This window comes from Lampris incognitus, chromosome 11 (genome assembly GCF_029633865.1).
Source record: "Lampris incognitus isolate fLamInc1 chromosome 11, fLamInc1.hap2, whole genome shotgun sequence".
NCBI lineage: Eukaryota > Metazoa > Chordata > Actinopteri > Lampriformes > Lampridae > Lampris > Lampris incognitus.
Genome location: NC_079221.1, coordinates 23,709,109 through 23,724,811, shown reverse-complemented (window position 1 = coordinate 23,724,811; position 15,703 = coordinate 23,709,109). Strand labels below are relative to the sequence as shown.

Sequence of the window (15,703 nt, the reverse complement as noted above, 5' to 3'; positions counted from 1 at the left end):
CTCCCTCCCGCACCGCCAATGCCCAGCTGGACTGACGCACCCCCGCTGTGCTTCACCTGACCAGAGTTGAGCACTCTAAATTTGAGGTTTTCACTGACACGACTTGGCACATTAGACTATTTTTACTGACATGTCATGCCATTTTTTTTGTTTTTTTTTTTGTTTGTTTTTTATTGACACTCCTGTTTAGGGCTCAAAAAGTGGAATAATAATAATAACATACTCAACCTGTGGTGTAGAGCTGCCCTGCTGGCGTTCGAGGTCATTTGCAGGATTTATTATCTGATTTAAGATCCGCATATTTGGTTTGGCAAAGGTTGTACGCCGGATGCCCTTCCTGACGCTACCCTCCCCATTTATCCGGGCTTGGGACCGGCACTAAGAACGCACCGGCTTGTTGGTTTATCATCTCTGGCAGGTCTGAAGCCTTTGTTATCTTTCACTGTCGTTTTCACAGGCATTCCATAAAGCCCGCGTTCTTCTTCCAAAGCGAAAGAAGGAGGAACTTTGTTTTTTCTTTCTTTTGAAGACTTTCGTTTCCCTTATTGGACTTGTTTTCACCCCCGATAGCGATAGCAGCTGTTCGCTAGATTTGAAGTGCAGCGTTAATTGGTTAGCAGGTTTGATTGGCAGGCTCGTCGACATATCTGCGCTGTTTATGGTGGCAATCAGAAACTGGCAAAGAAGGGCGTAATTCTAGTAGTAACGGGACGGTTCTTTTATGGATTTACGGACAAGGTGAAATTCAAATAATCTTTCACGCACTATCCATGTCAGCTGTGGACACTGCCGACAGTACGGCACTAACACACTTAGGGTAAAGAGTTTAAATGTGACTTTGTGAAACGAATTGATGAAAAACGATACAAATCAGTGTGATGATTTGGGATAATGAAAAACAATGCCAAGACGTTCGCCGAGCAAACGAGTGGTTGGAAGTGCGGCGGATGATCAGTGTACATTACCACAATATCGTTTTGGCAATTTTGTCTCAATTCGCCCATTTATTCAAAGCGGCATTTAAGCAAATAAACCAAGGCCTGTAATGTACGCGGCAATGTTGTGTTATGTCAGGTCACCATATTTCAGCCTCTCGTACCTACCGTAGAAAATGAAAGACATTGTCGGTAAAAGGGACGCCTCAAAGTCTCAGCAGGTTAATGTTTATACAGAGTGGCTAAGCACACCTCAGCACTCCGTTGGGTTTGTAGATGACTGGATAACCCAAACACCCACAGTAGAAAGCTGGCAGGGGCCAACAGTCAGCCCCCTGACACAAAGCCTCACCATTGGATGAACAAAAAATGAACACGCCGTCATATCATCAACTCATTCTCAATATAAGATTTGAAAAAAAAATAATAGAGGGAATTTGTGTTGTTTTTATTGGAAACAACTGTCTCTTGAAATGTGCTGAGGATCATCTCATTATTTAACCAGATGCAATTTCCATCCATCCATCCATCCATTATCTGAACCGCTTATCCTGCTCTCAGGGATGCTGGAGCCTATTCCAGCAGTCACTGGGCGGCAGGCGGGGAGACACCCTGGACAGGCCGACAGGCCATCATAGGGCCCACACACACACACACACACACACACACACACACACACACACACACACTCATACCTAGGGACAATTTAGTACAGCCAATTCACCTGACTTACATGTATGTGGACTGTGAGGGGAAACCGGAGCCCCTGGAGGAAACCCACACATACACGGGGAGAACATGCAAACTCCACACAGAGGACAACCCGGGACGCCCCCCAAGGTTGGACTACCCTGGGGCTCGAACCTAGGACCTTCTTGCTGTGAGGCGACCGCGCTAAACACTGCACCACCGTGCCGCCCAGATGCAATTTAATCAAAGAAAACCCTGGACATAGATGACATTAAGAGTTACTGACAAAAGTGCAAGGCTGTGTTGCCTTAAAAAGTGAAAATATTTCATGTCTTGTCTTGCTATGTGAGACTGAACCTGAAATTTGTTAACAGGCAATTTTGCATTGGATGAAAAACCTGAGTCAGATCAACTCTCATGTTTGTTTATTTCTAGAGCAAACATTCTTTTTTTCTTTACACCATTGCAAATCTATCACAGGTGGATGTTAACAAAACCCTTCTGTACAGTTTGGCATGAAAAAAAAATCAATAAAACAAAAATAAAACAAATATAAATACATATATGAATATTACATGATCAAACGAGACAAAAGACAAATTGTAACATGCATAGTGAACAGTTTGCAAAGGACACAGTCGTTACAGCGACTGGTAAAGTATGATGGATTTCTGAATGACAATTTTGCTATCGGTAGATCAAAACTTGGCATACCCCTGGTGCATGTTGGCTGTCTCCTTAATCTGGTGGATTTACGATCCCCATTGCAAATATAGGAAACTAGTTGGTTATGGATAACTGTTGAAGTATGTTAAAGGACCTGACTATGGAGTAAGTTGAGTATGTGGGGCTGGGTAATTGTTTGGGATTTTTAGTTTATGAAGCTTTAAAATTTGAAATGGGTTCTAAAATGAATGAAAGAACACTTTACCATGCGATGGAGCAAATAATATCGTTTATGACCTTCTGTACATTCAATTACTTTGCTAAGATTTTTTTTTTCAAGAATTTTGGTTCCCAAACTGAGGGTTGGGGCCCCTTTGGGAATTCTTCAGGGGAGTTTGGTAGGGTGGGGGGGTCCTCAAGTACAGCAAAGACTAGGGAGATTCTATCACAACTTAATTTACCAGCAAAGAGAGAAAGGGGCAAAACGATCACATAAAACAATAAAAATCTTGGATGGGAGAGATAAAATCTTTCTAAACACCAAGCTATGGCTTAAACATGACCCTCTCGACATTAAAAAAAATGGCGTTCTCAAAGTAAGATTCCAACATTTTAATGTTATTAGACACTATTCAGTAAATGTTGACATTTCAAAATGGATACTGATGCCAAAAATCACAATGACGGCAAGGGCTACCATTTTTCTGGTCAGGTCCAAATATTGTACCACTGTTAAGATCCCATGCCTAAAACACATGGTGTGCAAAGAGAATGCTCTGGGTTTTTTGACCTGACATCATGAGAGCAGTGCATTCTGTTCACAGCAATCAAAATGAACCTCCTTTAAATATGATCATGATTTATATGGCAACTTGCTTTACAGAATAAATAAGTAAGTCAGGAATGACTTAACCAGTGATGTTTACAAGTGCACTTCAACAGCCAAAAAACTGGGCCCATCGAAACAGCACAATGTTGACGTGTGCCTCTGAATAACATGCAAGCTATTTTGCTAACGTGCAAAAAACGTGATAGCCAACCTTTTTTTTTTCTTATTTCATCAATCTGTAAAATTTGCGAAGCAGTGTTCAAAAAGTATATGTACAAAACACTTTAACCTGGTGGTTCTATTGTTATTGCAGAAGCTGTGGTTACGTGAGGGGGGGGGGTGAGCGGCAGAGTGACTAATACTGTATTCACATTTGACAGTCCTCGTTGACCCACCGTCGGTCAGCAACACCGCAGGGGTCCGTTTTCCTGTTCAAACTCTACGCAGATTCACATTTCAAGAGCCAAGAGCTTCAGCACCGTGCGTCCCATTTTGCGCTTTGTAGTCCTGCTGAAGAAACGTCAGTGTGTGTAAAACGAATAAGGCCTGGACATGTCTTTCCACTGTCTCGGATCGTCAGTCTCTCTCTTGACACCGAGCCGGTAAACATTCGCAGTATCTACAATGAGAAGTTCTTCTTCCTCTGACAGTGTTCGCTCACTTGAAGTTGACTGAGCAGCAGCATCACAGACATACAGGTAAGATGCCATAAACTGGCCACGCAAGCAAAGGGCGTGCTTTGTTTATGAGAGCGGAACGAAAACAAAAAGGTGAATCCTTTGGACTTGTACCGTGTTTTGACTGATAATGGAGCAGGTCAGTCATTATCTGGAATTACAGGCAACACGGTAATAGCAGACAAGGCTGGGCTCAATTGCAACCCTTTTCTGTTTGCTGATTGTTATTGAAGAATTTCAAGGCGGAATAAGGATTTTGTGCAATATGTTTTCTAAGATGCACAACACTTTCTTTCCAGGATTGTCAGTTCAGTTCCTGAAAAATGATTCTTTAGGAATTTGTTATCTTTTAAGCATAATCTTTTCAATGGAGTGGCGGTTAAAATAATCAGGAATCTCTCCATTCTAAATTAGCACTGAATGAAAATCAACACACATCTGTGCAGGTGTCAATGACCTTTGATAATGATTTACAAACTTAGAAAACAGAATGGTCATACAGTACTTTCAGTTGCTACTGTCTCATTAATCCATTTACATTACTTCTCATAGTTGCAATATTTGGTTTTCTTGGTTCCTCAAAACCAGACTTAACCCCTACCCCCAATTCTGTAATGTTACCATCACTGGGCCAGCCAAATGATATTTTACCCCTCATTAAAATTTATTTGGAATTCCTTTATTATGTCTCCTTGCACAAGTGTACTTCCTCCAATTTGAAGTATAAATTTAAGGGTATTGCGTCTGGACATTTTGTGAAATTCCTTAAGAATGCCGGAACATATGAAGATGAGCGGTACTTGTTTAGCTCTACAGTATGGAAGTGGAAAGAGTGCCTCTCATTGGAAGAGAACAGAAAAGTTGAACAGCTTCCCACCTCCTGCCTCCCTTCCGAAAACCAAACCTCAGGTACATTCAAAGCATGTTGGAGTAAAGGCGAGGAATGGAACTAAGTGACATATGGGGATTCGACAGGTGGCCGGAAATGGCAGGGCTTGAGCCATGATGAAGAAAGCGGGTTTGTTCGGTGATTTGATGCTAGGGTTAGGGGCCAGAGTCTCCATCTGAAATGACGAAGCTCAGAGATGGAGGAGTCTGATAGGGGTGCGGTATCCTCCAGGCCAATGCACCATCTAGTCAGATGGCCATCCATGGGGTCTCCCACCCAAAACCTCCTTCCATTAACTGTGAGATGAGACGTCTGAGGAGCTGCTGCTATTGCTGTTGGTGGTCTGCGCCCTCTTAATATACAGGTTCAGCAGCTTCATCTGTGTAAGAGAGAGGACAGTAGAATTGTTTTGTTTTTCAGAAAATTGGAATTACAAAAATGTTTGCCACAACTACAGTATTTTTCATACAGGCTTGCAAAAAAAACCAAAAAACAAAACCAAACAACAACATTATAAACAAGGGTTAGACTGTGTTTCAGAAAGAAAACTGAACCAGCATTTCATTTGCTATATGCAAAAGTTTAATATGGCTTTATTGCTGTGTAGCAATAAACGTTATTCCAGATTTCTACCACGCCAACTTGAACTGCAAAGTTCCTATGGTTTAACTGGACTTTGTAATACTTTTCTATTTTTGTGATCATCCCCATTTACACTGTGTAGAATACACCCTTTCTTACATCAGATTAGGCCTGAACAGAGGATGTAGATAGAATGTGCATGAATGTGAAAGACTACCATTTTTGTGAAATGTTTTATTTTGTGTAAATTTTTTGAATTTTGAATGAGTTTTCTGTGCACTTTATGTGTACAGTTAGAACAAGCCAATGTGTGTTAAAGCGAGAGAGAGGGAGAGAGTGTTTGTGTGTGAGAGAGAGAGAGAGAGAGAGTGAGAGAAGTGTGTTAAGACGGTGGGTAGAATGACTTCATTTGAGGACAACCAAGGCTGATGTGGCAAAAAGGTTGGAGGCTCACCAACTGTGGCTGGAGACCATTCAAGACTGCATATCTGCACTATAATGATGGATCTCAAACTGCCTTAACGTTAATCAGGCTCAATTTCTACAGAAGAGAAAACATGCTTATTTCTCATTAAAATCAGCCAACAAAGATGGTCTGCCACTACTAGGGATGTGGCATTAATTCTGCTTCTCTGCATTTAGAAGACATTTGTGAAATCTATTTCAGAGTGCAATTCTGAAAATCCTGTTTAAAATTTATATTTAGCCCCACAATATTCAACAGAAATGAGTCTGTTGACTGGCACTTTTATGCAGATGGACTTTAAATTGAATGCAACATAAGAATAAGCTTTTGTTTGTGGATCACCAACATTATGATCAACCAATAGCAAAGATGGCAATGGCCAATAGTTATTGTTTTTATTTACTTATTCATTTTTTACAACAGAATCATTTCTGTGACCCTGAAACGGTATTATAAGACAGTAGGGGCAAGGTAAATCAGAAAAGAACTGAGACAAAATTTTCATCTCATCGGACAGAAGTATTCAATTTCATTTCAAGTATTATTACAGTATTAGGTTCCTAACTGAACCTACTAGGTTGTCATAAGATCACTACAGAGCATTGGTTCGCAAACATTTTCATGTCAATGACCACCAAACAGACACACAGCAGGCCCTGATAAGAAATTGTCCCGAGGAAGTTTTTTTTCTTTTCTATGTTGATTTAGTATCTAACTGTATAACTGTCAACAATGTAAGTATAGCGGCAGTGAGAGAAATTCTTACACATTCTTTAACTGGGACTGCTTCTAGGGATTCAGTCGTATTATACTAGACTGCTGTGGAGAACATCACAGGGGAATTACTGAGGGTTAATGATTCAGTCTGTCCTAAACTACAATGTGGTGACCGCTATCACTTCAGCAGGGAGGGTGTCATCGCCTGCCCTTTTGCTGCGAGATTTACATTTTAAGATGCAATTGGGCAGTGCCGACAGCTTGCTTACTCATCTGTGCCAACGACGGGCCATCTCACAGAGCCTTGGTATAGAGGGGAGCAAGCGGGGACGAGAGCTTTCCCGGGTTCATGGTGAACTTCGCCCTGAGACCTTTCGCCTTATGTAATCCAAGGACACACAACTGTTGTGAATATGGGGCAAATATGACCCTGTGCCTCATCCACTAGAAAACCAGCAAAAACTGGCTGGGAAATGACACCTGTGAATACGATAAGATTTGTGTCTGTTGGGATGGTTTGGAATGGAAGGGAGTGTGTGTTTACATGCAGTTGTGAGATTCTACATGGAGACTGAGTGTGTGGGTGAGACCATTGTTTGAGGGTAGTCTGACTCAGTTTTGGATTATGTCTTGTCTACTACACCCATACAACATTCCATTTCATGTTTAATTGTGTGTATGTGTTTGTGTATGTTTGTGTGTGTAAGTATGTCATGCGTGTATGTATCTGTATTTGTGTGTATGCACAATATCGTTCCATCCATTCATTCATTTTTAATTACCCTGCTATTTTTGAACCATCCCGGTCGCTGCTCCACCCCCTCTTTGCCGATCCGGGGGGCGCCCCGACCGACCAGAGGAGGCGCTAGTGCAGCGACCAGGACAAATACCCACATCCGACTTCCCACCGCAGACACGGCCAACTGTGTCTGTAAGGACGCCCGACCAAGCCGGAGGTAACACGTGGATTCAAGTCGGCGATCCCGTGTTGGTAGGCAATGGAATAGACCGCTACGTTACCCGGACGCCCTCTATTCATTCATTCATTCATTCATTATCTATACCCACTTAATCCAATTCAGATTTGCAGGGGTGGTTAAGCCTATACCAATGGGCATTGGGCAGAAGGCAAGGAGACCCCCTGGCAAATCGCAGGGCCCCAACACACTGTCATTATACACCTATGGGTAATTTAGAGACTTAATTTCATCTAACAAGTGTGTCTTTGGATTGTGGGAGTGCACAATACGCATGTTTGTTTACATTAGAATTTCTGCGAGGAAAACTTGGTGCTGGCCAACGTGTCTGGGGAGATTCCAGAATGTTGGACAAATAGGGAAAAAATCCGGTCCTAATATCTACGCCTTCCATGAACTGCACAAGAATTTACATGACATTTATTTTAATGAAAAATTATTTGATATTTAAACAAATATTCAAAATAAAGACAAGAGTTGCTCTGCAGGCATGCTAAAAGACACAACCTGCAACTCATGCATACCCCACTTTTGTCATTGTTTTTGGCCAGACTTTTAAAATTTGATCGTTTGTGAAGGAGAAAAATAGCCAATGCCATATCGCATTTAGTTATTTTTGAGGCTTTAAGTTGTCTCATTTTTTCAAACAAATTCACAATGCCGACCCGATGGCCATAACAGCATATGCCATCATGGACTGTACGTTTAAAAAAGAAATATAGCCCAATTATAAAAATAAAAACATAAAATAATTGCAAAGTAAAGGCTACTACAGCTTGTGGCTATTCAAATCTAAATGAAACAAATATACTGAAAATTTGAAAATATTGATTATGGTGGATGAAAATATTGATTATGGTGGACTTTTTTGCCATTTTCTACTGCAGTTGTATTCTAGGCTAATCCATGTGTGTGGGTGCTGAGACCTAATAATAAAAGGAGAAAAAATTAATAATTTGTTTAATCGCTGAACACACCTACAGGCCTGCCTTTTTCTAAACCTCTACATTTTGATCAACGAGTCAGCGCTGGGCCCCGATGCAAGATGGCCAAAGCGGGCCCCCCGGCCTGCCCATCACAAACAGACATAACATAACGCCATGTCAGTAGCGAATGAAAGAAGTGAACGCACGCAGCTTTCAAACGACCAGCAACAGTGAAGTGCACTGCACAGTTGACACCTAAATGAAATGATTACAAGGAAAACAGACTGTTGTGCTATAAAAGAGATATCATAGCAAGGCCATGACAGTGATAGACTAGCCTACTTGACAAAATCTGGTGTCTGAGCATGAAAACATAATCGGTGATAGCGCACCCGCACACTGACGACATTATTCATGTCTGCGCATAGGCCTTATAAACACAAAACACAAGTGTGTAATAATACAAGTATCTTGATGCATGCTCAATAATCCAGGTAAGAAAATCAAAGAAGGTTGAATCAGTTCAACTAAGTGACATCTTCAGTCTAAACCGACTGCAGGGGTGGAGATACCTTCAGTCAGTTTAGACTGAAGATGTCACTTAGTTGAGTGATGAATTTTATCCGTCAATAAAAACTGTATCCACATGAACTGATTCAACCTTCTTTGAATTATACAAGTAGTTCCGATAAAACAATCTAATTGGTAAACTAGACATTTAGAAGAAGAAAGCCACTTTATTTTGTCATTACAATGAAATTGTAGTTACGATATAATGTGTTCCCTGAATTTAACCCATCCTATTGTATAGGAGCAGTGGGCAGCTGCAGCGCCCAGGGACCAACTCCAGTTCTTTTTCTTATTTTGCCTTGGTCAGGGGTACAGGCAGGAGTATTAACCCTAACATCCATGTCTTTTTGTTTTTTGGATGGTGGGAGGAAATCAGAGCACTCGGAGGAAACCCACGCAGACACGGGAGAACATGCAAACTCCACACAGAAAGGACCTGGGACAGCCTGGAGTTTGAACCCAGGACATTCTTGCTGTGCGGCAACAGTGCTAACCACTGGGCCACTGTGCCACCATAGAACATGATCAAATCAGCATGACAGCACACCTATCAATCCATCCATCCATCATCCAAACTGCTTATCCTGCTCTCAGGGTCGCGGGGATGCTGGAGCCTATCCCAGCAGTCACTGGGCGGCAGGCAGGGAGACACCCTGGACAGGCCGCCAGGTCATCACAGGGTGTGTCCCCCCCACACCTAGGGACAGTTTAGTACAGCCAATTCACCTGACCTACATGTCTTTGGACTGTGGGAGGAAACCAAAGCACCCGGAGGAAACCCACGCAGACACGGGGAGAACATGCAGACTCCTCAAAGAGGATGACCCGGGACGACCCCCAAGGTTGGACTACCCCGGGGCTTGAACCCAGGACTTTCTTGCTGTGAGGCGACCGCGCTAACCACTGCGCCGCCCCCACTGCGCTACCGTGTCACCCACAGTATACCTAGCCATACTCAAAGGAAAAATGCCTCATCACAATAAATATTACGCCACAATTGATTAGAACTATACATATTACATACATACTAGCTTAAAAAGGCATGCACAATTGGCGGACGTAGTAGCTAAATCTGTCCATGGAAAATTTATTTTTTTCAGCAGATTATTTTAGTACAACATGATTGAGATAGCAAGGCAGTTGTGTTTATATGTTTGGTATTTATTCAGTTTGGGAAATCCCACGATCTCTAGAAAGCATTCACTCAAGTTAGGTGGTTGACTCAACAGGGACTAGAAATCGTCTGTTTCTAGGTCATTACTATGGGTTGACCTACTCTACTGACGTGACTGATTGTTTTCCAGACATTAGTCATACCCCATGTATTTCCAGGGAAATGGAGATAACACTAACAAAAAGTTTTTGTTTTTTTATTTTGAGAATGAATTGCCCCACAATATGAATACATTTTGATTATTTATTTTGTTGGTAGCCATTGTATGAACCCAATATTACACTCGAGGGTGTGCTTTACTGCCATTATAAGCACTTCAGAGCTGCTTATGGAACTCGGCGTAAGTGCCTCAGTCCTGACTGCATCACTATTGTGTCAACACTGACAGTAAAGCAGATCCTCAAGTGTAATATTGTTTAATTGTCTTGACTTAAATAAGTTCTATTTACATCATAGGTGCACTCTTCAGGCTTTTCGCTGTATGAACTCATCTATTCTACTGCGTAGAACGCAGTAGCAGTATGCATCTCCATAATTACACGCAGGCACACTTTGCACATTTTTAACATACCATATACTGTAGACACAGTGCTCGAGAGCTTTCTGATACGATAGTGGCGAGATAAAGAGGGGATTGTGCGTGCTGGCCCTAAACTGTTGAGGGCTCCAATGCAGCCATATTATCTGCATATATGGTAGTTTCGCCACTGTTTTTGATAGAAAGCTCTAGTGCATTTCTTTTATTTTCAAGAAACTTTATATACTTTTGGTGAAATTATTGCTGGGCACCATGGCCGCAGAGATTATCACTTGTCTGATTTTGAGACTTTTTATCAGTAAAAAACGTAAAAAAACGTAATTATTGGCTAACGTGTGTTAGGTAGGGCTTCAACTGTCAAGTATCTTAAGTGATTAATCTATTGATGATTTTTAATTATTAATTGATTAATAATCTAGTCATGAACTGCTAAAAATACTGACAAATACCCATCTCAAGTTCCCAGAGCCCAAAGTGATGTCTAAAACAGTTTAAAGTGTGTGAACAGCAGCCAAACATACACAAAAGTATTCACTTTATGATATGAAACAAAGGAAGACAGTAAATCTTAGTGATCAGCAAATATTTAGTAATTTTACTTGATAAGTGATTAATTTATTTCCAAAACTGTAATCGATTAATTTTCTTTCAATTAATCAACTGTTTCAGCACTAATGCTATGAATGGTATGTATTTTTTTGGTTTTGGATTTTTCCCCTTTTTTCTCTCAAATTGTATCCGGCCTGTTACCCCACTCTTCCGAGCCATCCCAGTTGTTGCTTCACCCCCTCAGCCAATCCGGGGAGAGCTGCAGACTACCTACCACATGCGTCCTCTGATACATGTGGAGTCGCCAGCCACTTCTTTTCACCTGGCAGTGAGGAGTTTTGCCAGGGAGACGTAGCGCGTGGGAGGTTCACGCTATTCCCCCCAGTTCCCTCGCCCCCCGAACAGGCACCCTGACCAACCAGAGGAGGCGCTAGTGCAGCGACAAGCACACATACCCACATCTGGCTTCCCACCCGCAGACACGGCCAATTTTGTCTGTAGGGACGCCCAACCAAGCCAGAGGTAACACGGGGATTCGAACTGGCGATCATCGTGTTGGTTGGCAACGGAATAGACCGCTACATTGCCTGGATGCCTTGGTATGTATGTTTGTGTGTGCGAGAGCGCAAGAGAGGAAAACTTTTATTCCAAATTCTCCCACCACCTTAATTACCACCCAACTAAACGTGATGTTTACTTGCAATATATGCAACCACAGCCCAAACTAACCTGCATTAGGCCAGGGGTGTTCATTTCTGTCAATGATATTTGCTTTTGTTTGCATGTGTGTGTGTGTGTGTGTGTACGTGCAAGAAGCTATTGAAGGTGAGCCCTTGGCAGGTGGTACCTTGCTGCCCGTGAGCTGTGCCAGATGGGGTTTGAGCTCCTCGCCAATCACGGAGTAGATAGCCACCAGACAGAACACACTGGCCTTGCGAACGCTGCTCTCGGTGTTGTCATAGCCCTGGAGAGAGTGGAGAGCGCATTAGAGACCACAGGTAGCCAGAAAACATACACATGCAAATACACACATAACCAAAACACCAAAAATTCACACAAATATAAACACACACACACACACACACACACACACACACACACACACACACACACACACACACACACACACACACACACACACACACAGACACGTATATTCAAAAGGGGTTACAATAGATGTGGGAGGAGAAGCAGAGGTGAGGGCAGAGGGTGCAAAGTACATGCAAACATTTCCAGGTACAAATAAGGCAAATTGTTCAAGCTGTCCAAATATGAACATGTTGTCCAAATATGCCTTTTAGACACTAACAAGGATGTTACCCAAAATCCTATCTTCTCAGTGAGGTCAAATCAGTAAGACCAGAAAGGTACAGTGAAACAAAGTTTACGCAAGGCCATTATGTGAAAATCTAATCCATTTTGAAGGGGATCAAATGAAAGATAGAAATCAACTAATTTTATTTACAAAAAATATGTTCATTTTTGGGAGTCTGGCAAGATAAATTAAGGTGCCCCTCATGAATGGAAGTTCAAATAATTGAATAATGATTTTTTTGGCTTTTATTTGGAATGGGATATTCAGTTCTCATTTTGCAAACACTTTTTATCCAAAGTAACTTCCAAAAGAGTGAGCAATTAACAGCTTAAATCATATACCCCCTACTATCTAAAAGCACCAACAAGAAACCACATCATAGCCAAGACTGCATGTTGTCTCTAGCACAAATAGCCTAAGTGCACAATAGTTAAATCACCATTTGTGTTTACCGGCTTGATAAATGTTATATTCCAAATCTATTTTCGTGTATGGACTGGAAGCTGTGCCAACCTGAAGAAGTCCCGGTATGATGTCAGGCAGCAGCTGGAGCAGAGAGTCCTTGGTGATTCGCTCGATGACTTTGGTCTGCATCTTGATGGCAGCCAGGTTAATGGGGTAGTCTGCTGTCTGGACAATGGGGCACAGCACCTTGATGCACTGTTCTGGGTGGATCGAGCCTGCCAGAGTAGAGGCTGCCTCTTCTGCTGCACGCACCACCTGTGGGAAAAAAAATTATGATTTTACTGTCACGAGAAAGCATCAAACGCAGCCTCTTTGTGTACCAATACTGGGATCTGTTGGGGTTATCCCTTGCGCTGTTGGACATACAGCCAATGTAGAAACCTGAGGTGGGTTGTAGAAGAAGGCGGACAAAGTAGGTATATTATTGGGGTCATCAACTGAGTCCCTTCAATTACAGAGGTGAGGTCATATTAGGCCCAAGACTTCTCCGGCAGACTCGATAGAAGGTTTGGGCATCCCAGGACTAAACTTGTCCACTCATATTCTCAGCCCTGATCAGACATTTACTCATCAACACGAAACATGAAATACTGTTTCCCCCAGCCCACAGCAGTGCAACACAAAGACAAAACACATACCACCTACAACAACACACACATCCAAACTACAAAGAAAAAAAACCCTACAAAAACACATATCTAACATAAAAAAAAAAGTCACTGTCCAAGAGAGTGAATGCCAGGATGTCTGTCGTAACTACCAGGCTGCATAGGCTAGCAGTTAGCTTAGCCTGCCCTGGTTCCGCATCCTGTCAGACCACCCTCGGTGTTTCCCCCTCGGGTGCAGCTCCAGGCAGGGCCGTGGTCCCTGGACCCACTGGATGCAGCAGACCAGGCTCCTCTAGCTGATCCAAAACTAGCTCTCCCAGCCAGACACCTTTGACACACCTCCCCCCACTCCACATGATGACACCAAAAACACAGTCAACGCTAGGCGAGGCCGCCGCCAGACCACCCTCGGTGTTAGCGGAACTGCCAGTCTGCATGGGCTAGCAGTTAGCTTAGCCTGCCCTGCTTCCACGTCCTGTCAGACCGCCCTCGGTGTTACCTCCTCGGGCACAGTTCCAGGCAGGGCCATGGTCCCTGGGCCCACAGGATGCAGCAGCAGTAGCAGTGCCAGCTCTCCCAGCCATCAAATGCAGACACAAACTTGGATGCAGACATGGACAAAAACACTGCATGGACGGTACTGGGTGAGGCCGCCACAAACGTAAGCTCGCGCCACCATCTTCCCACACTGGTACTAGGTGAGGCTGCTGCAATTGGGAATTCACGTCGCCATCTTCCCACACCGGGAGTAGTGTGGGAGATATATGGGGTTAAGAGGGTTTTTCTGTTCTTCTTTGTAAACTGCTGCCTTTTGCACTTTTAAGTGATACACTGTCATGAAATGCAGAAATAATATGTAAATATGACAATGAGAATAAATAATTCTCTCTCTCTGAAAATATGCAACAGTGAACATTGTCTTTCCCTCTCTCAGTTTCTGAACTTTACCTCTTTGTGGGAGTCTTTGTGAGCCTCCAGGGTCTTCATGATTGTGAGTTCAGCGTAGTTCTTGAAGCGGGCCGGCTGGTTTCGCAGAATCTCTTTCAGGACACGCAGGGCCAGGGCTCGGATTGTGTGCTTAGGGGACAGAACAGAACAGAACTTGCAGTCAATAGGAAAAAAAAGAAGCTACATTTCCATCAAACGATCCGCACATAACCCATACACTCTCAGCCTCAGAATATCACAAATAAATAAAGCATGGGTCTACACTGTCAGGGTTGGGGTATCATTCCCACTGTTGCCACCCACCCACGCTACAAATGCATGCGAGTGTCCACTTTGTTGGACTTTTCCTGTGTAACTCAATGGGCACTAGTGCACCTTGGAGTTTACAAAGCTATTAAAAATTCCCATCATTTGTGAAGGCAAAACGCACACCCCTGGAAAAACACACACACACAAGTAAGCGACAAAAACACCTAAAAAAAAAGCCTAAAGGACTCTAAATAAGGTGTTAACACTGACCAATAAATCGATTAAAGATTGAGAAAAAATCTCGGCATCATAACTGCGTTTCGCTTACTCACATTTTCACCTTACCCCAAAAAGATAACGCAATAAATGTGACATTACTGTTGTTATAGTCAACAGTAATGCCTCAGTCTGTGTCCACATTATTTGGGTGCATGTAAATGTAACCACTGACATAGATATGGCCTTCCAATCAGAGACACAGAGACAGAGAAACCTAAAGCACCACACACGTGCTCATCCAGAAATCTCCAAAACACACAATGAAACTCCCACAAACCTACTGACATACCGCCTCACAGACACCCAGAGCCACACACACCTCCTTATCGCCTAGGGTCTCCAGAAGAAGGAGCAGGATGGTTTTGAAGTGTTCATCCCACACAGGCAGGCTGTCTTCCCGCGTGATCTTCAGCAGCTCCACCAGGGCCCCCTTACGCTCCTCTGCACGTTCGTTGTGGTTGGAGAGCTCTTTCAGTAAGTCAGCCACCATGTCTGAGTGGTCCTGACCAACTGCTTATAGAGTCAAAGAAAGAGGTCAAGTGATATTAAAATGACATTATTATTATCATCATCATTATTAATGATAATATTCCCCTTCATATGTTACATATAGGTTAGAGTGTTGTATGAGACACTGGCCTTTTGTGCAGCTGA

General features: G+C 42.8%; 1 protein-coding gene across 8 annotated transcripts in view; it reads right to left on the bottom strand.

Annotated features, from left to right (window-relative positions):
- Positions 1–2,044: 2,044 nt before the first annotated feature.
- The window catches only part of clasp1a (cytoplasmic linker associated protein 1a), a 155,813-nt gene continuing 142,154 nt past the window's right edge, over positions 2,045–15,703 (bottom strand). For all 8 annotated transcript variants that reach the window (XM_056289164.1, XM_056289162.1, XM_056289166.1 and 5 more), the window contains 5 exons: positions 15,369–15,559; positions 14,522–14,650; positions 13,014–13,220; positions 12,033–12,149; positions 2,045–5,065 (listed from right to left, as the gene is read on the bottom strand). In XM_056289164.1, coding sequence (XP_056145139.1) covers positions 4,979–5,065; positions 12,033–12,149; positions 13,014–13,220; positions 14,522–14,650; positions 15,369–15,559 — 731 coding nt within the window. In that variant the 3' untranslated portion in view covers positions 2,045–4,978. The remainder of the gene's footprint in view (positions 5,066–12,032; positions 12,150–13,013; positions 13,221–14,521; positions 14,651–15,368; positions 15,560–15,703) is intronic.